The 21,563-nt window shown below is 41.5% G+C and overlaps 1 protein-coding gene across 3 annotated transcripts in view; it reads right to left on the bottom strand.

Moving 5' to 3' along the window:
- NOL11 (nucleolar protein 11) overlaps nucleotides 1-21,208 on the bottom strand; it is a 28,189-nt gene extending 6,981 nt beyond the window's left edge. Inside the window, exons 1-14 of one of the 3 annotated variants that reach the window (XM_010379973.2) lie at nucleotides 20,953-21,132; nucleotides 19,260-19,373; nucleotides 19,085-19,141; nucleotides 17,530-17,678; nucleotides 16,418-16,475; nucleotides 14,823-14,967; nucleotides 12,063-12,251; nucleotides 4,356-4,432; nucleotides 2,451-2,574; nucleotides 1,702-1,790; nucleotides 1,318-1,392; nucleotides 765-949; nucleotides 485-610; nucleotides 105-335 (exon numbers count right to left, since the gene is read on the bottom strand). In XM_010379973.2, coding sequence (XP_010378275.1) covers nucleotides 105-335; nucleotides 485-610; nucleotides 765-949; nucleotides 1,318-1,392; nucleotides 1,702-1,790; nucleotides 2,451-2,574; nucleotides 4,356-4,432; nucleotides 12,063-12,251; nucleotides 14,823-14,967; nucleotides 16,418-16,475; nucleotides 17,530-17,678; nucleotides 19,085-19,141; nucleotides 19,260-19,373; nucleotides 20,953-21,093 — 1,760 coding nt within the window. In that variant the 5' untranslated portion in view covers nucleotides 21,094-21,132. Of the gene's footprint in view, nucleotides 1-104; nucleotides 336-484; nucleotides 611-764; nucleotides 950-1,317; nucleotides 1,393-1,701; nucleotides 1,791-2,450; nucleotides 2,575-4,355; nucleotides 4,433-12,062; nucleotides 12,252-14,822; nucleotides 14,968-16,417; nucleotides 16,476-17,529; nucleotides 17,679-19,084; nucleotides 19,142-19,259; nucleotides 19,374-20,952 lie in introns of all 3 variants that reach the window. The other 2 variants (XM_030923995.1, XM_010379974.2) reach the window with 2 other exon arrangements.
- Between the last annotated feature and the right edge of the window lie 355 nt (nucleotides 21,209-21,563).

The raw sequence follows: 21,563 nt of genomic DNA, 5'->3' as shown, positions 1-21,563 counted from the left end.
AAAGGAAAGAAAAACCTTACATTACGGAGTTACTCCTTAGTTATTGCTTGGCATATAACTATACCCTATAAAGAGAAAGAGGGATGCTCTATGTCAAAGGATACAGTAGAGCTGCTCTTTTTGGTACCACAGGGCATGAAGTGCTCTCCTTTGTTTCGTCCTGAGACTTTTTATTTAACTCTTGATCACAGTTACTGCATTTATCTTCTTCAGGATTGAAGCCATTTTGGAGAATTTCAGTTTGCTCTTCCATTTTCTCATCATGCACAGAATTACTATAGTCAAAAACTGACTCCATACTGACATCTGTTTCTTGAAGACTGTCATCACCAATGCTACAATGTTAATTCAGAGCAAGAGGTTAATCCTTATCACCAAACTTTTGGGAAAAATTTCATTTCCTAAGCATCAAAGTTTTGGAAATCAAACAATGTAACAGATTATAAATGTAATGAAGAAAAAGGACCACTGGAGTCTAACTTACCTCAAGAAAGTTTTTAAGCAAGCACAGGTGACTGATTCAGGAATGTCAGGGAACTGTTGTAGACAGAGTTGTAACAACTGTACATCTTTCTTTATTAAGGCAATCTCCATTAAGTCGGGGCACAAACTAAGACAAAAAAATCTGAATCACTATTACATATTAAGAAAAATCTCAACTGCAGATCATTTATAAGCCTTTTCAGAGTTCCAGAAGATTAGAACTATAAAAAAGAAGGTCAGAAGAGTTATGCATGTACAGTGTGGTACACACAAACAGCTACCTGTAAGAAAGCACATGCGTTTGGATAAGCTGCATCAGACAGTTCCGGGGATAAAATGACGGTTCTGCTTTACACCTTTCCAGAAGTCCAGTTACTGAGTCCCCAATGACAGTATGAAAGTCAGGTGTCTGCTTCAGAGCCAAAAATTTCCGTACTTCTACTTCAATGTGTTTTTCTGAATCTTCCTGAAAGGGCAGAATTCAAGAATTCAGTTTGGCACATTAACGAATGTCACTTGGAACTTAAAAGTTTCCTAGCACAACATTTTCCCAAATGACTAACAGTTATCATGCATTCCTGCAAAGCTGAAGCTGACACTGGAAAGTTAAATGAGAAAGAGAGAAGACTAACACCGTATCAATCTCATGAGGTGATAGCAAGCATCAAAGAAGCCAAAATATTGGATCAACTCTGACCCTTAAGATACTACACAGATGTTAGCTATAGCTATCGCTATCAAGATGATCATAACAGTAAGACAGAATGGAGAGTAGATGTGATTTCTTTGAAACACTTGAGTTTTGTTTTTCATATTTCAATATTATTTATTTACCATTATGGTTGACAAAAGTTGTTTGGATGGTGGAACCTCTGGCTGTAAACTCACTTCAATTTTTCGTCTCCTTAACTGGAATTAAGTAAACCGATTAGGATCACAAAACAATGTAAGAGATCCAATATACATTTAGAGGGCTATGAAACACCCCAAACTACACTTTTACTCTCATCAAAAACTTTTAAAAGTAAATATAACTAATAGACAACTTGGGGCATTTCTGGATAAAGAATGTGAGGTTACTGGGTTCAAGCCTCAAACTCTCCTGTCATTAAAGTCAAAGCTATAAGAGTTGTAAGGATATAATTCATTAAAATAATTCAGTCTTTTTCTGTTTTTCAACATTTGCACTAACATTTCAATTTCAACTACGAAACTTACAATTCTTCTTGACTGCTCTGAGTTTTGGAATCCAAGTCCACATCCTTGAGGTGTTTCCCAGTTTACAAAACGGGGCATGACATGAGTTCCTAAGAAAATGCAAAATGCACAATTTCTGGAATGTTTTGACTTACTGATTTTTGCCCAACTAAACAATCAAACAAAGAAAATTTAAAAAACAAACAAACAAACAAAAAAAACCACTCCTACAATTTAAGAGAGGCTTTAAAGTCCATGTAATTCTACTGATAACCTCAGATAAGTAAACCATAACACAGTAAAAAGGCTCTATGTCCAACAACATGAAGCTAACAGATGAGGCCATCAGTAAACAAGGGAGGACGGAGGCATGACTGATTTTGTTTAGGAGTTCTCCCATTGCCCCAAAAGTCAGAAGAACACTGGCATTCAAAACAGTGTAGCTCTTCAGCTTGCCGTAGGACCTGTAACTTGGACTGTTCACAAGTTTCAAACTTTTTTTTTCCCTTTTTCTGTGGCGAACGGGGTCTATGTTGCCCAGGCTGGTCTTGAAGTCCTGGGCTCAAGCTATCCTCCCACCTCTGGCTCCTTAAGTGCTGGGATTACAGGGATGAGACACCATGCCTGGCCTGTTCACAAGTTTCAATAAACAGTGGTAAATTTCAAAATTAAAAACAAGCTTTACAAAGAGAAGGCTGTGGGAATCTATATGAAACTAGAGGTTAATAAAATGGTTTGTATTAATAAAACAAGCGTAAGTAAGTTTCTACCTGGATCTTGACCATGCTTGAGTTTTCCAAGAGCACCTGCTAATGATGACACTTCACACTTGTATGGAATCACAGTCAGAGATTTCCCATGTAGCATAAACAAATTTTCCCCATAATACCAGAGCTACAAAAAAAGTTATCAAAAACATAAGCAAAGTTTTTTCTCTTCTAAGGTCTGACTCAATAAAGCCTTATCACTTACTGTATAAGCTCTCAGTATTAAAAACAAGGCAAAGTAATCAACTTCCCAGAATAATTTTCTATGTAGAACTTATTAAATAGGCTCTTATTTTTGCCCAAGTCTGAATGAAGCATAATTTAAAGAATATTTTCAACTCAGAAGAATCTAATCAACACATACATTTTAAAAACCTCAATTGTTTAAAATTAATGTGGTCACTATTATACATCTATTAACATAATAACTACCAAGGCTACTATAGCATGGGCAAACTTCTAATGCACTAAATTTACAAACCGGAATTTAACACCTTATATCTTATGATTGTAAAAATAAGACAGGTATGTGAAAAAAAGCCTGACGGAACAAGGAAATATTTGTTTTTTTTTTTTTTTTTTTTTTTTTTTTGAGACGGAGTCTGGCTCTGTCGCCCAGGCTGGAGTGCAGTGGCGCAATCTCAGATCACTGCAAGCTCCGCCTCCCGGGTTTACACCATTCTCCTGCCTCAGCCTCCTGAGTAGCTGGGACTACAGGCGCCCGCCACCTTGCCCGGCTAGTTTTTTTTTTTTTTTTTTTTTTTGTATTTTTTAGTAGAGACGGGGTTTCACCGTGTTAGCCAGGATGGTCTCAATCTCCTGACCTCGTGATCTGCCCGTCTTGGCCTCCCAAAATGCTGGGATTACAGGCTTGAGACACCGCACCCGGCCTGGAAATATTTGTAATAATGAATAATAAAATGATAAAATAAAATAAATTGTAACAAAAAAGTGTGAGTTTATTCACAATAAAAAATTGTGAATAATTTTGTTAAAATTACTCTTTTACATATAAATTATAATTAAATTGTATGCTGAGAAACCTTGTTTCTTTATCCTCAAATTAAAATTACCAAAACATCCTATTGCCTTGATTTACATTTTATTTGTATATGAATATTCATTCACTAAGTAACTAAAACTTACTGTGCACCTTGGTAAGCACTGCAAATACACTGGAGAAAAAAACTCACAAGTAACCCTGCCTCAGGAAGTGCATAGTCTGCTCAGCTTCAATTTTAATTCTTTTAAGTATTTTTATGTAATTTCATGGTAACATTTAACGCATAATCTAAAAGACTAGTTTATTAGGAAAACTAACAGCTTGAGGGTATAGTTCAAAATACGTAAGTAAAAAGACAAAACCAAAGAGCAGCTAAAAACAAAAGCTGTTAAATAGCCAATTGTTCGGGCAATAATTTAGAATTTTGGAAGTGATTTCAACAATAACCAAACTAAACATAATCCCTCAGGTAAAAAATAATTCTTAATTTGATCAATAACTGCCAAGCTATTTACTTATTTATTTACAGAGATGGGATCACACTGTGCTGTCCAGGCTGGACTGTAGCAGCTCTTCACAGGCACAATCATACAGCACTGCAGCCTTGAACTCCTGGGCTCAAAAGATATTCCTGCCTCAATCTCCTCAGTAGCAGGGACTACAGACACACATCACCACACCTGGTGTGAAAAGCTGCCAAAATATTTAGGTCCAAAGAGTTCTCTTCCCTTACACCATATTTATTAGGCACAAAAATAACTACATTTCTGAAGCAGGAGGATCACTTGAGCCCAAGGGTAAAAGACCAGCCTGGGCAACACAGTGAGGTCTCATCTCAAAACAAAGCAAAACAAAACACAACAAAATAACTAAATCAGAGAAAGTACTCAAGTGAAAAAACTTACTTGACCACTGGTCCCTTGTGGTAACTCTTTTGAAGTCTGTAGTGTTTGAAATTTTATGTTCCATACAGAGAGGCATTCTATAAAATAAGACATAAATTCAGAAAAAGTCCCAAATATAAATATATGATATTTTGGGGAAAGGGGGAGTTATAGTTAAATATATACATTTTGCTTTATTTACTATAGAAATGTATTATGAAGACAGTGATTGCCATAGGAGCTGGAAGAAATGAGAGCTCACGGTAAGAAGCAGCCTGGAAAGGCCGGGAGCGGTGGTTCAAGCCTGTAATCCCAGCACTTTGGGAGGCTGAGGTGGGCAGATCACGAGATCAGGAGATAGAGACTATCCTGGCTCAACACGGTGAAACCCCGTCTCTACTAAAAATACAAAAAAATTAGCCGGGTATGGTGGTGTGCACCTGTAGTCCCAGCTACTCGGGAGGCTGAGGCAGGAGAATGGCGTGAACCTGGAAGGCAGAGCTCGCAGTGAGTGGAGATCGCGCCACTGCACTCCAGCCTGGGCGACAGAGCGAGACTCCGTCTCAAGAAAAAAAAAAAAAAAAAAAGCAGCAGCCTGGAAAGGTGAGCCTTGAGGAAGGGAGGGCTTTACGAATCAGGAATAACAATTAAAAACAACCAACAAAGAAAAGCCCAAGACCAGATGGCTTCATTGGTAAATTCTACAAATTTAAACATTAACACTAATCTTCTCAAACTCTTTCAAAATATAAAAGAGCAGGAAATACTTCCTAAACTCGCTTAGGCTTTTGGATGCTCTGATACCAAAGCCAGACAAAGACACTACACAAAAAAAAAACTACCAAGCAATAACCCCATGAGTATAGATGCAAAAAGAAAATCCTCATCAAAATACCAACAAACCAAATCCAAGGGGAAATATTAAGATCCGTGACCAAGAGGGATTGATTCCAGGGATGAAAGGGTAGTTAACAGAAGAAAACCAATCAGTGTAGCACGATCAGTGTAGCACGTACATCAACAGAACAAAGGGAATAACCATATGATCGCTTCAGTTGACAAAAAGCATTGTAGAAACTCTTTCATAATAAAAAAACAAACAAACAAACAAACAAAAAACTCAGAAAGCTAGGAAAGAGGAAGGAGCTTCCTTGACATGATAAAGGGCATCTATGAAAAACCCACAATTACCACCAGTCAACAGTGAAAGACTAAATGCTTTCCCCCTAAGATAAGCAAAAAGACAAGGGTGCCTGCCCTGCCCTCTTCACCACTGCTATTCTACGCAATTATCATTACACTGAGCGATTAAAGACTGAAAACTATCCACCTAAAATAAGGAACAAGAGAAGGAGGCTTACTTTCACCACTGCTATTCAAGTTCTAGCCAGAGTAATTCGGCAAGAAGAAGAAAAACAAAAATCCAATTTTTGGTTGTTTGTTTGTTTGTTTTGAGACAGTCTTACTCTGTCGCCCAGGCTGGAGTGCAGTGGTACGATCTCGGCTCACTGCAAGCTCCGCCTCCTGGGTTCAAGTGATTCTCCTGCCTCAGCCTCCCCAGTAGCTGGGATTACAGGTGCACGCCACCACACCCGGCTAATTTTTGTATTTTTAGTAGAGACGGGGATTTCACCATGATGGCCAGGTTGGTCTCGAACTCCTGACCTCAGGTGATCCACCCATCTCAGCCTCCCAAAGTGCTGAGATTACAGGTATGAGCCACCACGCCCAGCCAAAAATCCAAATTTAAATGGAAGTAAAACTAACTCTATTCACAGATGACATGATCCTGTATAGAGAAGAATCCACAGGAAAAGATTAGCATTAATAAACAAATTCAGCAAGGTTGCAGGGTACAAGATCAACATACAAAAATCAGATGCTCCTATATACTAAAAACAAAAAGCAAATTAAGAAAAAAAATTCCGGCTGGGCATGGCGGCTCCTGCTGGTAATCCTAGCACTTTGGGAGGCCGAGACAGGCGTATTGCCTGAGCTCAGGAGTTGGAGACCAGCCTGGACAACACAGCAAAACCCTGTCTTTACTAACATATAAAAAATTAGCCGGGCGTGGCAGCATGCACCTGTAGTCCCAGCTGCTCGGGAGGCTGAGGCAGGAGAAATGCTTGAACCTGGGAGGCAGAGGTTGCAGTGAGCCAAGATCACGCTACTGCACTCCAGCCCTGTGACAGAGTAAGACTCCATCTCCAAAAATAAAAATAAAAAAAGAGAAAAATAATACCATGTATATTAGCATCCAAAAGAATAAAATACCTAGGAATATTTTTTTTTTTTTTTTGAGACGGAGTCTTGCTCTTATTGCCCAGGCTGGAGTGCAGTAGCGCGATCTTGGCTGACCACAACCTCTACCTCTCAGGTTCAAGTGATTTTCCTGCCTCAACCCCTGCCCCTACCAAGTAGCTAGGATTATAGGCGTGTGCCGCCACACCCAGCTAATTCTGTAGTTTTTTTCAATGGAGAAGGTGTTTCTCCACGTTGGTCAGGCTGGTCTGGAACTCCTGACCTTGGGTGATCTGCCCACCTTGGCCTCCCAAAGTGCTGGGATTACAGGTGTGATTACTGCGACCGGCCCCTAGGAACAAATTTAACCAAGGAAGTGAAAGCATTGTACACTAAAAGTTATAAAACATTGCTAAATGGAATTAAGGAAGACATAAACAAATAGAGACATCCTGTGTTCAGCAATTGGAAGACTTAATATTAAGATGGCAATACTGCACAAAACAACCTACAGGCTCAGTTCAATCTCAATCAAAATTCCAACGCTCTTTTTTGCAGAAATGGAAAAGCCAATCTTCAAAATCACATGGAATAATTGCAATTATTCCGTTGGCCTAAACAACAAAAACAAACTTGAAAAAGAACAAGGCTGGAGAGCTCATACTTCCTGATTTCCAAACTGCTTATAAAGTTAACAGTAATCAAAACAGTGCGGTACTGGCCCAGTGTAATAGACTGAGAGTCATCTAGGGCCAAATGATTTTTCAATAAAGGTGCCAGGGCCGCTGTGGTGCTAGGACAACTGGAGAGCCACATGCAAACGAACAAAGTTAGTCCCTTATTTTACACCATACACAAAAATAACTCAAAATGAATCAACAACCTAAATATAAGAGCTAAAACCATAACATTCTTTGAAGAAAACGTGAGGATCTCGTTATGACCTTGGATTTGGCTATGGATTCTTGGATGTCGAACCAAAAGCACAAGAAACCAAAGAAAAATAAAAATTGGACTTCATGAAAATTAAAACTTTTGTGCATGAAGGGACATTATCAACAAAGTGAAGACAACCTATGGATGGAACAGCGGAAAACATGTGGAAACCATATGTCTGATAAGGGCATGGTGTCTAGTATATATAAAGAACGCTTACAATTCAACAACAAAAAGACAACCTAATTTAAAAATAGGCAAAGGAGCCGGACGCGGTGGCTCAAGCCTGTAATCCCAGCACTTTGGGAGGCCGAGACGGGCGGATCACGAGGTCAGGAGATCGAGACCATCCTGGCTAACACGGTGAAACCCCGTCTCTACTAAAAATACAAGAAATTAGCCAGGCGAGGTGGCGGCGCCTGTAGTCCCAGCTACTCGGGAGGCTGAGGCAGGAGAATGGCATAAACCCGGGAGGCGGAGCTTGCAGTGAGCTGAGAGCCAGCCACTGCACTCCAGCCTGGGCGACAGAGCGAGACTCCGTCTCAAAAAAAAAAAAAAATTGGCAAAGGACTCACATAGACAATTCTCCAAAGAAGACCTATAAAAAGTCAATGAGCATATGAAAAAATGTTCAACACCCTTAGTCATTAGGGAAATGCAAATCAAAACCGAAATGAAGTACTACTTCACACCCACGAGAATGGCCAGAATTCAAATGATGGAAAATAGCCACTTGTGAACAAGAACACAGGGAAACTGGAACCACTGTACAATGCTGGTGGGAACGTAAAATGGTTCAGCCCCTGTGGAATTCGGCACTTCTTCAAAAAGTTAAACACAATCAACAACGAAGAGTATAACTAAAATGCTTGCAAAGAAAAGAAATGACAAATGCTTGAAGTGATGGGTACCCCATTTACCCTGATGTGATTATTATGCATTGCGTGTCTGTATCAAAATATTTAATGTGCCCCTTAAATACATACACCTATTATGTACCCATAAACATTAAAAAATGAAAAGCTAAATATGGAATTAACATATGACCCAGTAATTCCCCTGCGAGGTATATATCCCAAAGAATTAAAAACTGGTACACAGCTGGGCGCAGTGGCTCACACCTGTAATCCCAGCACTTTGGGAGGCCGAGGCGGGCGGATCACGAGGTCAGGAGATTGAGACCATCCAGGCTACCACAGTGAAACCTGTCTCTACTAAAAATACAAAAAATGAGCTGGGTGTGGTGGCCGGCGCCTGTAGTTCCAGCTACTCCGGAGGCTAAGGCAGGAGAATGGCATGAATCCGGGAAGCGGAGCTTGCAGTGAGCCCAGATCGCGCCACTGTATTCTAGCCTGGGCAACAGAGCGAGACTCTGTCTCAAAAAACAACAACAACAACAACAACAACAACAACAAACTGGTACACAAATACATGCACACCAATGTTCATAGCATTATTCACAATAACCAAAAGGTGGAAATAGCTGAAATATTAATGAATGAACAGATAACAAACTGTATTATATACATACAATGGAATATTACTCTGCCACGAAAAGGAATGAAACACTGATACATGCAACAATGTGGATGAACCTCAAAAACATTTGGCTAGCCAGATGTGGTGGCTCTTTCCTGTAATCCCAACACTTTCAGAGGCTGAGGCAGGAGGAGCTCATAGCAAGACCTCAGTGCTACTAAAAACTAAATACAAAAACAAAAATTAGGCTAAGTCTAAGTCAAAGAAGCCAGACACAGAAAGTATTGTATGATTTCATTTACACAAAATACCTCAAAAAGGCAAATCCACAGAAGAATGCAGATTGGTGGTTGCCGGGGTAGTGGGCAGAGGAGAATGAGGAGCAACTGCCTAATGGGTCCAGAGGTTCCTTTTGACATGATGAAAATGTTTTAAAACTAGACAGAAGTTGGCCAGGTGCAGTGGCTCACGCCTGTAATCCCAGCACTTTGGAAGGCTGAGGTGGGTGGATCACTTGAGGTGAGGAGTTCGAGACCAGCCTGACCAACATGGTCACGTCTCTACTAAAAATACAAAAATATTAGCTGGGCATGGTGGTGGGCGCCTGTAGTCCCAGCTTCTAGGGAGGCTGAGGCAGGAGAATGGTGTGAACCCGGGAGGCGGCGGAGCTTGCAGTGAGCGGAGATTGCGCCACTGCACTCCAGCCTGGGCGACAGAGTGAAAAAAATATAAATAAAAATTAAAAAAAAAAAAAAACAAACAAAAAAAAAAAAAAAAAAGAAAGAAAAAAATTAGCAAAGTGTGGTGGCACATGCCTGTAATCCCAGTTACTTGGGAGCCTGAGGCAGGAGAATTGCTTGAATCTGGGAGCCAGAGGTTGCAGTGAGCTGAGATCCCGCCATTGCACCCCAGCCTGGGCAACAAGACTAAAACTCTAAAAAAAAAAAAAAAAAAAAAAAAAAAAAAACAAAAAACTAGACAGAAGTAGATGCACAACCAACACCAGTGACTTGTTCACTTTAGTTAATTTTTCTTCTACAAGGGCCTACCAAAAATTAAAGATAAATGAAAGTTAAAAAATGAAAAAAGAAATGAAAGAAGAGCATTAAAAATTAAAAAAAACAAAACGATTAATTTTATATTATATGAATTTCATCTTAATTTACAAAAGCAGAATAGATGGTTCATGTCTGGCAATAGGAGAGTGATGAAGCATACTGTGGGGCCGCCCTTCAGTGAATTATTATGCAGCTATTCAAAAACCAAGGAAGATTAAAAAATAATATGATATGGAAAGATCTCTGAGAGATCTTGGCTAGGTGACTAAACAAGGTATACAACTGTTATGTATGGTGTGCTAGCATACATAGGAGGAGGGAAAAAACCCTTAAGTAGTAGTAGTTGCTCGTATATGGACCAAAAAAACCGCAGAATGGGACACAGGAAACTCTATAATAGCTAGTGGGGTTTTTGGTGGGGAGGTAGAGCAGGAATAAGAAAGAGAGGAAGATAGGCCGGGCGCGGTGGCTCAAGCCTGTAATCCCAGCACTTTGGGAGGCCGAGACGGGCGGATCACGAGGTCAGGAGATCGAGACCATCCTGGCTAACACGGTGAAACCCCGTCTCTACTAAAAACTACAAAAAACTAGCTGGGCGACGTGGGAGGCTGAGACAGGAGAATGGCGTGAACCCGGGAGGCGGAGCTTGCAGTGAGCTGAGATCCGGCCACAGCACTCCAGCCTGGGTGACAGAGCGAGACTCCGTCTCAAAAAAAAAGAAAGAGAGGAAGATGGGAGTAGAGAGAGGAGAAGCACAGCTTAGTGAAGGGGTGAAGAGCCAGGACTTAAGAGCAGCATGGGACATGGCTTAACAGAGTTCACCTGTTCGGGCTGAAGCCTAGTTCCACTACTTAGTTACCTCATACCTCAGTTTCCTGTTTTGTAAAGGGGAATAGTAACAACTTTATTTCCACCCATATGGCTGTTAGAGGAGTAAATGATATAAATAATGAGATAATCTTAGTAAAGTGCCAGGCACATGGTATAATTACACTATAACCAGGATCTCGTCTTTTTTTTTTTTTTTTTTTGAGACAGAGTCTCACTCTGTTGACCAGGTTGAGTGCATAGTGCAATCTCGGCTCACTGCAACCTCCATCTTCCGGGCTCGTGCGCCCACAAGCCCAGCTAATTTTTTGTATTTTCGATAGAGACATGGAGTTTCACCATGTTGGCCAAGCTGGTCTCGAACTCCTGGCCTCAAGCAATCTGCCCGTATCAGCCTCCCAAAGTGCTGGGATTACAGGCGTGAGCTACTGCACTCGGCCTTGCTCCTATCTTAATAAGCAGGAGAAACACAGAACAAACTACACAGGTGAGGATGGGCATATCAAGTTTGTGGTCAATAGAGAGCCTCGCCTGAATAAAACAGAGGGTTCTTGCTCAGAATTTGGGAGAACAGGCTGGAAAAGGCGGGTGGGGTCTAGGCTATGAAGGGACTTATGCTAAACAATAGAGTGAGTTTTCTAGTGAAGGCTGGGGTCTGCGATCCTGTACTGGCAAGGAGCAATCGTGTTCTTCATGACTGACTAGGAAGTCTGGAGGGGAGTTGGTGGGTAAGGAGGCGAGGTGGTGATGAGACTCCTGTTCAGAAGTCACGGAGATCAAAGGTACACTATTAGTTGCCACATTTCAAGGTGTCCATGTCCAGTCGATTTCCATGCTGTGAAATGTTGCCAAGAATCCAATCCTCAAATGCAAGTCTTACTAATGTTTCAAATGCCTGCAGGCTAGTATGATGGTGACTAGTATATTCACCATTTTTATTTATTTATGACATTATAGTTATGAGCATGGTGGTGATACCAAGAAGTGTTTCTGAAAGATTAATCAATGCACAATAAAAATAAAAAACCAATTCAAGAAGAATTAGGAAGGTACAAAAAAATTGAGTATGCTGATAAAGAGAATGAATTAGTCTGGGTAATAACAAAATGAAAAAGAAAAGAACAGTAAAAGGTACACTGTGAAGGAAACATACAAAGGCCTTCTTAATGAATTGGATGTCAGTTACCCTTAGAAGCTGCTAGCGGACTTCCTAGGACTGCGACGTGATCCTGATCCAGGGCAGTGAGTGCAACTCCGTTTTGAGTGTTACCAGATACAACAGCCTTGAGCAGCAGTGATCTAACTAAGCTCTGATTGTTTTCTGGGTCAGTTGGACGTATTGGTATCAAGGTTTCATATATACAACCATCAGAGCCTGTTGGAAAGAAGCATTTGTTGTTGGTTACTGAAGGGTATTTCTATATCTAGCATAGTTAAATGTACTAGGTTGTTTATAAGATTTTACCAATTTGATAAAAGAGCCAACCAGAAAAATAAACAATCCCCTCACAGTGCTTTCTCTTAAAGAATACTACAAATTTAAACTGGGGAAAGGAGTATTATTAATAAAAATCTCAGTAAGAAATGTAATAGTCAAGAAATACAAACTCTAAATATCTGCAATAACAAAATATTAAGGGAGACTGCCTAGAATACAGATCATCTAGTCCCTAAAAGGATGTATCCCTCATTAGAAAGTAATTAGCATCTGGTCTAGACATTACATTTCTTTTTTGTTTGTTTTTGTGAGACAGGATCTCACTCTGTGACCCAAGACCATAGTGCAGTGGTGTGATCATGCTCACTGTAGCCTGAACCTACTGGGCTCAAGTGATCTATCTTTCCACGTCAGCCTCCCAAATAGCTGGGACTACAGGTGCACACACCTCACCCAGCTAATTAAAAAAAATTTTCTTTTAGAGATAGGGTCTCGCTATGTTGCCCAGGCTGGTCTCCAACTCCTGGGCTCAAGCAATCCTCCTGCCTCAGTCTCCTAAAGTGCCGGGATTACAGGTGTGAGCCACCGTGCTTATTCTATTATAATTCTTCCTATCTAATCACCCTGAAAACCTTATGAAATTGCTCTTTCTTGTGGGCCAACTGAATTTTGGCAGTTTCATGTGGTTCTACCTATTGTTACATAAAGATTTATATGGCTCTTAGGCTCACACTTCCTCCCTTCAAAGTTCATTAAGCTAAACATTAAGTACATTCCAATAACCCCCAAGACATGAAAATGATAGGAGCCTTTTAAAAAATAGCCACTGCAAACATTTGCACACTGAAAAACTTCACAAAGATTTTTAATTGTGATAATATGGAAATGTTTCCTATGTATTGCTCTTGTTTTTTTCTCCTTCATTTTCTCAGAACAACTTCAAAAGCAGCCATGAAGGGTGGAGGGGAGAGGGTACTGCAAAGACTTTTTTTTTTCTTCCCCACCCTAGAGGCCTAAGACTGGGGTTATACTTTAGACCATTTCATAAAGGTAGACTCTAAGGCATTACAATCTATAATAAAAAGCAAGTGGCATGGGCCAAAGCTGCTGTTAGTCTCCTTTTGCCCATCTGTCTCAGTCACTATTCAAGGAAGGGCACACTAAATCTAATGGTTGGAAAAAAGGAGCAGAGGGGCCATTCAATGCCAAGCATAGACAGTTTATGGTTCACTAACTACACTCTCAAAGAATCTGGGCCTTATCAGCTAAAAGGTGATTTTTCTTTTTTTCCTTTTTTTTTTTTTTGAGACGGAGTCTCGCTCTGTCGCCCAGGCTGGAGTGCAGTGGCTGGATCTCAGCTCACTGCAAGCTCCGCCTCCCGGGTTTACGCCATTCTCCTGCCTCAGCCTCCCAAGTAGCTGGGACTACAGGCGCCCGCCAACTCGCCCGGCTAGTTTTTTGTATTTTTTAGTAGAGACGGGGTTTCGCCGTGTTAGCTAGATTGGTCTCGATCTCCTGACCTCGTGATCCACCCGTCTCGGCCTCCCAAAGTGCTGGGATTACAGGCTTGAGCCACCGCGCCCGGCCAAGGTGATTTTTCGTTTTCATTGGTATTAATATTGTTACTTATCGCTTATGGTAATTTTTTTTTTTTTTGAGACAGAGTCTTGCTCTGTTGCCCAGGCTGGAGTGCAGTGGCCGGATCTCAGCTCACTGCAAGCTCCGCCTCCCAGGTTTACGCCATTCTCCTGCCTCAGCCTCCCGTGTAGCTGGGACTACAGGTGCCCGCCACCACGCCCAGCTAATTTCTTGTATTTTTAGTAGACGGGGTTTTATCATGTTAGCCAGGACAGTCTCGATCTCCTGACCTCGTGATCCACCTACCTCAGCCTCCCAAAGTGTTGGAATTACAGGCATGAGCCACCATGCCCGGCCAGCTTATGGTGAATTTGACATAAAATGTACAAAGCAATGTTAGAAAAGGATGCTATACCTAAAGTACTTCAATAGGCCCTCAAAACACAGGATCACTGATTTAATGCATGGCCAGACATGCAAAGTACAAAAGGCAAATGTATGGGCTGGACAAGGTGGCTCATGCCTGTAATCCCAGCACTTTAGGAGGCCAAGGCAGGCAGATTACCTGAGGTCAAGAGTTTGAGACCAGCCTGGCCAACATGGTGAAGCCCTGTCTCTACTAAAAATACAAAAATTAGCCGGATGTGGTGGTGGGCACCTGTAATCCCAGCTACTCAGGAGGCTGAGGCAGGAGAATTGTTTGAGTCCGGGAGGCAGAGGCTGCAGTGAGCAGAGGTTGTGCCACTGTACTCCAGCCTGGGCAACAGAGCGAGACTCCATCTCAAAAAAAAGTGAAGGCATGAATGCTGTAAGGAAGCACAGAAATGGCTGTAACTGAATGCTTCACAAAGTCTAAGATTCAAAAACAGACGTTATCCGATAACATTCCTCTATTTATAATCTCTGAAAGTTCAAAGAAAGAAAACTTACTTAATGACATCAAAGAGATGAATTTCCGATCTACAGATGCAGTAAAACTCTCTATAACAGAGTTTTCATCTTGTCCAAGTAAGAGTGTATATTTGGTTAAGATACGTGAGTTAAACATTTGCACGTAAGCAAAGTAATTTCCATGCTGCAAAACAAACAAAAAAAAGGTTATTTTATAAATATTCCCATTTCAACCAAGTATTTTAACATATGTCAAACCAGAAGTTGTCACCCCATTCTAATTACATCAATGAGTACTTAAAAACATCTTATCCAATTAAATTTATTTGTTTGTTTTGAGACAGGGTCTTGCTCTGTGGCCAGGCTGGACTACCGTGGTGTGATCTCGGCTCATGCAACCTCCACTTCCCAGGCTCAAGCAATCCTCCCACCTTGGCCTCCTGAATATCCGGGAATACAGGTGTGCGTGTCATGCTCCAGTATTTTTTTTTTTTTTTTTAATAGAGATGAGGTCACCACACCCAGCCTTAAATTTAAAAGGTTATAAAAAAGTTACAGGCTGGACGTGGTGGTTCATGCCTCTAATCCCAGTACTTTGGGAGGCCGAGGTGGGTAGATCACAAGGTCAGGAGCTCGAGACCAGCCTGATCAATATGGTAAAACCCGGTCTCTACTAAAAATACAAAAATTAGTCAGGCGTGGTGGTGGGCGCCTGTAGTCCCAGCTACTTGGGAAGCTGAGGCAGGAGAATCACTTGAACACGGGAGGCGGAGGTTGCAGTGCGCTGAGATCGTGCCACTGCACTCCAGCGTGGGTGACAGAACAAGACTCCATCTCAAAGCAAAATAAAAAATAAAAAGTAAAAAAAATTAGAGATATTCTGAGAGAATAAGGAGTCCCATTTTAATTCAAAAAATAATGGTTTTGCACCGGGCACAGTGGCGTACGCCTGTAATCCTAGCACTCTTGGAGGTTGAGGTGGGCAGATCACCTGAGGTCGGGAGTTCAAGACCAGCCTGACCAACTTGGAGAAACTCCGTTTCTACAAAAAATACAAAATTAGTTGGGTGTGGTGGTGCATGCCTGTAATCCCAGCTACTAGGGAGGCTGAGGCAGGAGAATCACTTGAACCCGGGAGGAGGAGGTTGTGGTGAGCCGAGATAACGCCACTGCACTCCAGGCTGGGCAATAAGAGCAACACGAGTGAAACTCTGTCTCAAAAAATAAATAAATAAATAAATAAACAAACAAATAAATAAATAAAGGTTTTGAAATTTCACAGCTGGGCTCAGTGGCTCACACCTGTAATCCCAGGACTTTAAAAGGCCAAGGCAGGAGGATCCCTTGAGCCCAAGGAGTTTGAGGTCAGCCTGGGCAACACAGTGAGACCCTGTCTCTACAAAAAATAAAACATAAGCCAGGATGGTAGTGCATGCCTGTGGTCCCAGCTACTCGGCAACTCGGCAGGCTGAGGTGGGAGGATTGCTTGAGCCAGGAGGTTGAGGCTGCAGTGAACCATCACGGCACCACTGCTCTCAAGCCTGGGGGACAGGGCAAGACCCTATCTCTAAAAAAAAATTTTTTTTTCAAAAGAAATTTCACAAAATGGGCCAGGAATTGAAGATATCACTTACTTTTTCAGTAATAAAAATTAAAACAGGATGCCTGAATACTATGAAAAATTTTGTCCATCTACAAAAAAAAAAAAAAAAAAGAAAAAAGAAAAATTATATAATGCAAAAATCACCAGCTGGGAGACACATATCAATCAACATTTAATCAATGTTTTCATTAAATATTTTTTAGAACCAGAGAGACATCAGAGAACACTTAATTTGGCGTTTTGAAACATATACCACAAGGAATATGTGTTTGTCAAATGCAGCTCTGGATTAAATGCAGGTTGTTGAACTCCCCAGATGATAATGTGAATTTTAAAGTTCCAAGAGGGGAGATGCAGTGCTTCCCAAAATTAAATTGACTCCCCTACCTCATTTTTTTCAGAGTTACTTTTGGGACTCATGTTCTGAGGAAAACATTAAGATCTCAATACAGAGGAAGCTGAGGCATAGTTATTGGCTGCACAGTTTGTGGCAAAGCCACAACTAGAGCTCAAACCCTCCAAAGATTTCCCTCAAAACAGCTGTTCACACCTTAGAGATATTCATCAGGTCAGTCTAATATATAACTGATTACTGTCCACGTTGTAAGTACCAGTCTGAACTCTGACTTTTAGAAAATGAGTTTCTACCAGGTGGACCTGGAGAAAACAAGTCAATGAACAGGAAATGTGATGAAATAAAGAGGATCAGAAAGACGTGAAATCATGAAGTGTCCTTCTATCCCTTGATGAGTCATTTTTCCAGTTTTATTTCAGAATCTGGGAATGCAGAGGTCTTAACACACACCATGATTTCACTAACATGATGTACTTTTAGTCAGGGGACAAGGATGGGAGCTTGGTAGTCAGGGCAATATGATAGAAACAAAAAGATTTTGGTCTTTTGGGATAACCCATTTCATCCTCAGATAACTGAGTATCCATTTCTGTCAAGACCTCATATGACTCTATGGTTTCTTCAATCATCATGCTCAAAGGCTTTTTGGGACGTTATTTTAGTCAATGTTTTATAAGTGACTTTTAATTAGGTTACTTTCATTATAACCAAAATACTTTTGAACAAGGCAAAAAAATGTTCAGTGCATTTTTATTTTGATAAATTTACTTACAAGTACTGGTACTTACTTAATCACTTCTTCATCAGAGATAACAGTTTCAATTTTCTGCTGGGGGTCTGCAAGCAAGGCCTCTAAACCACGAACAGCACCTTCCTTGAAGAGCACCAAGGGTTCTGTCCCTTGCACTGAAAGTATCCTATATACTTCAGCTGACAACTGGAAGAACATACACAATTTTAATTTTAATTCTAAAACAGTTTATACCTAATATAATAAGATAATGATATTTAGAGAAGGTTTTTTTTTTTTTTTTGAGATGGAGTCTCACTCTGTCGCCCAGGCTGGAGTGCAGTGATGCGATCTCAGCTTACTGCAAGCTACGCCTCCTGGGTTCACGCCATCCTTCTGCCTCAGCCTCCTAAGTACGTGGGACTACAGGAACCCGCCACCACGCCCGGGTAATTTTTTTGTATTTTTGGTAGAGACGGGGTTTCACTGTGTTAGCCAGGATGGTCTCCATCTCCTGACCTCGTGATCCGCCCTCCGCGGCCTCCCAAAGTGCTGGGATTACAGGCTTGAACCACCACGCCCAGCCGCGGAGGCTTCTTTTTAAGTGACTGCTTTGTTTTCATTTTGATTTAGTTTTGCTTTGTAACTATGTATGGTTCCAAAATCTAACCTACAACACAAAACACATTTAGAAGTCTTAACTTTTTCTCTTATCCTCTCTACCTAGTCCCATCTTTAATCTGTAAGTTCACTTTTGGTTTACTCATTGTGACTACTAGAGGTTAGACTAAAACCTGGGTTTCTTAAAAATGGGGAAGATACAAATAAGCCATTCATGCAGAGGTACATGCAATTCTGGTGTTAGATAATAACTGATGCCACAATTAAAACTACAGCCCGCAATTCCAGAAAAAGCAGTTAACACCGTGTGTGAGGAAAACAACAACAAATAAACCCCCACTGTTTAAAATTCAGGATTATGTTATAAATTTCAAGGTAAATGAAAAGACTGGAGCCAGGGAACAGCACAGCTAGCTGGCTAGAAGTTTCAAGGATCCAGGCAACAACTGCATTATATCTGAATTAGCCCTCTTGTGAGCCACTTCTAAAATGTGCCAATTATATTTAGACATTTAGAACTGGAAAGAACTTTCAAGATTAACCTAGTTTAAGATACTCATTTTATAAGTAAGAAAAAATGCACACACTCTAGGTCATTAGTAGAACAAACACAGCTAGTCATCTTTTGATTTGAATTTTTACTGTATTATATGCCACTCTTAAAAATGTACAATACATGAAACTTGCAGGGTCTACCTATTCTAAGAAAGGGTACAGGAAGTTCATTTTGCGCTCACAAAGACATACTCCAAACATCCAAACTCATGGAAATAAGTGTAAATTTCTCATTCATGAATTATATAAATCCTCATCTCCTTAACTCACGGAGACATGTTACCAAGATACACTGTAAGATAATTAGAATGAAAACCTCATTAGGACCTTAAGCTTATTTTCCCAGAAGTATTAAAATAAATAACACATACTTTATTATGAATGATTCTAATTCACCAATAAGCTAAATAAATATGTTGGAAAATTCAAACACTTACTGTAGCTTTAAACACTTTATCCAGGTTTACATCTTCATTATTCCATATTCTTAAAACCTTAAATCAAAACATACTAGTTAAAAACTATTCTATTCTCCATTTACATATAATAAATACAAATAGTTAATAATCAACATTTATGTTGTATATATTATATAAAAGTTTTAAAACTCACCTTATTATCGTGTACAACAATATACTCTCTTGTTTGAAAGTTGCACACAGCTGGACATGTTATAATTTGACCTTGTTTCACTGACCAGCTCCCCAAGGGTTTATGATCAGAAACCTAATGAAATTAAGATAAATACAATATTAAGTCAAATATTAAAAGCAATTAAATTTATAATCAATAAAAGAAACCATTAAAATGACAGCATTTAAAAAATTTACTGGCCGGTTGCAGTGGCTCACGCCTGTTATTCCAGCACTTTGAGAGGTCAAGGTGGGCGAATCACAAGGTCAAGAGTTCAAGACCAGCCTGACCAACATGGTGAAACCCTGTCTCTACCAAAAATACAAAAATTAGCCAGGCGTGGTGGCGCGCGCCTGTAACCCCAGTTATTCCGGAGGCTGAAGCAGGAGAATCGCTTGAACCCAGGAGGCAGAGGTTGCAGTGAGCCGAGATTGCGCCAAGGCGCTCCATCCACCTCGGCCTCCCAAAGCCCTGTAATTACAAGCACACGCCACCGAGTCCGGCTAATTTTTGTATTTTTAGTAGAGACAGCATTTCGCCACGTTGGCCTGGCTGGTCTCGAACTCCTGAACCTCAAGTGACCCACCCACCTCGGCCTCCCAAAGTTCTGGGATTACAGGCGTGAGCCACCGCGCCCGGCCAAAACTTTAAAAGGGTAGTTAAAATGAAAATATAACTACGTTCCTAAATAAGTAAATAAACAACCCTTTGTTAAAAAACAATAGTACATTTAAAATTGATTATATTATGCCTCTGAATAGAGGCATGGGAAGTTATGCCTTTGAACAGGGGCATGGGAAATTAAGTAGACATCTGGGATCATGTCTATCCGACTCCAATCAGTCGCTGTATTCCTATGTAGGAACTGCAAAACTGTAAACGTACTTGACAGCCCAAGTAAAACCCAAGAGTCAGCAGAGTCAAAACAGTACAGGGAGCTGTTGGCAACCTGTTCTCGAAACGTCAAAGCAGATAGCTAACTTCTTTAAAACATAGAAAACTATGTTCAGCAGCCCAGATAAAAGTAACCGCTTTCCATGGGACCACCAAAAGCAAGCTTAGGAAGTGTTCCCTATCAGGCTTTAGGCTGAAATGGGGGCAGGACTTGCAGATTTTCCTGGGACTCAACTCCAGGATGCACAGCGTGAACCAGAGATGCCAACAGACAAGCCACTTGGAGTCAAGATTCTTACCGAGCTATCAAGAAAGTCCCTCACCCTCTAAAATTGTCCCTCCCTACAAAGAGAGGGGTGTGAAGTGTAGACACAGGGTTAAACCACTATTCCCACTCTTGTCAGTGTCATCCTATCCCGCCCAACCAATCTCCGTTCCATCCTCCCGCGGGCAGCTAAGATGATAAAGACCCCAGGAGGGAATCTTAGCAATACCATCTCCGCCAGTTCCGAAGCAAAAGCACAGGTTCTCTTTCTTTTCCGAGTCTAACCCACGTGCACTCAGACGCTCTGCCCTTGCAAGTTGGAAATACGCCTTTACAGGAAGGCAAGCAAGCCAGATTCTAGACCTCACTCAGCGTCCCCGACAGGCCCAGCCGGGTCTCTGTTAACCCTTCTCCACGATCTCTTTCTGAAGCTGTGAGAAACTGCAGCTCGAGCTCCGCGCTCAGAAAGGGACGAGAAGGCAGTCGGGGCGCTCCCAATCCTACTGCTTTCACCTTATAGAGGATGACTGTCCTGCCGCTGTCTGTCACTAGAAACTGGTCTGTTTCGTCGCTCTGCTCCACGCCTAGGAGTCCTTCAGGCCCGGCGCTCAGGACTATCGAAGACAACGTGAATTCTTCCTCCAGCGCTGCCATTTTGAGCAAACCTAAGTACGGCCGCGCTCCCTCCCGGCAGGCCTCGCGCTTTCTCTCGCGAGAATGAACGAGCCTGAGGGGGCGAGTGTTTGCCAAACCAGGAACCTGCTCTCGCAGCCTGCGACCCCTGGCGGGCGGAAGGAGCGAGCGTGACTGTGAATTCAGCCAGGTGGGCGGGGGCCGGCTTGCGCCAGACTCCGCCTCCAGAGACCACGCCTCCCCGAGTCCCGGATGTGCTCCGGGAAGGGATAGGGTAGGCGCGGAAGTGTCGCTTACTGGGTTCTGAGTCGGCTGCCTGCCGTTCTAGTTGGGGTTTTGTGAGACTGTGGGATGGGTCTACGGAGTGGTCGAATATAAATAAAGTAGATTTTTTTTTTTTTAATTCTAAGGGAACTCCCCAGGAATTCCTCCCACGGCCTTGTGGAACGATCTGCCAAAGAAAAAATATTTATCTCTGTGGGTAAACGCCC

Source organism: Rhinopithecus roxellana, chromosome 19 (assembly GCF_007565055.1).
Source record: "Rhinopithecus roxellana isolate Shanxi Qingling chromosome 19, ASM756505v1, whole genome shotgun sequence".
In the NCBI taxonomy this organism is placed as follows: domain Eukaryota; kingdom Metazoa; phylum Chordata; class Mammalia; order Primates; family Cercopithecidae; genus Rhinopithecus; species Rhinopithecus roxellana.
Note: the sequence above shows the minus strand (reverse complement) of the source record. Positions and strands in the feature narration are given on the sequence as shown.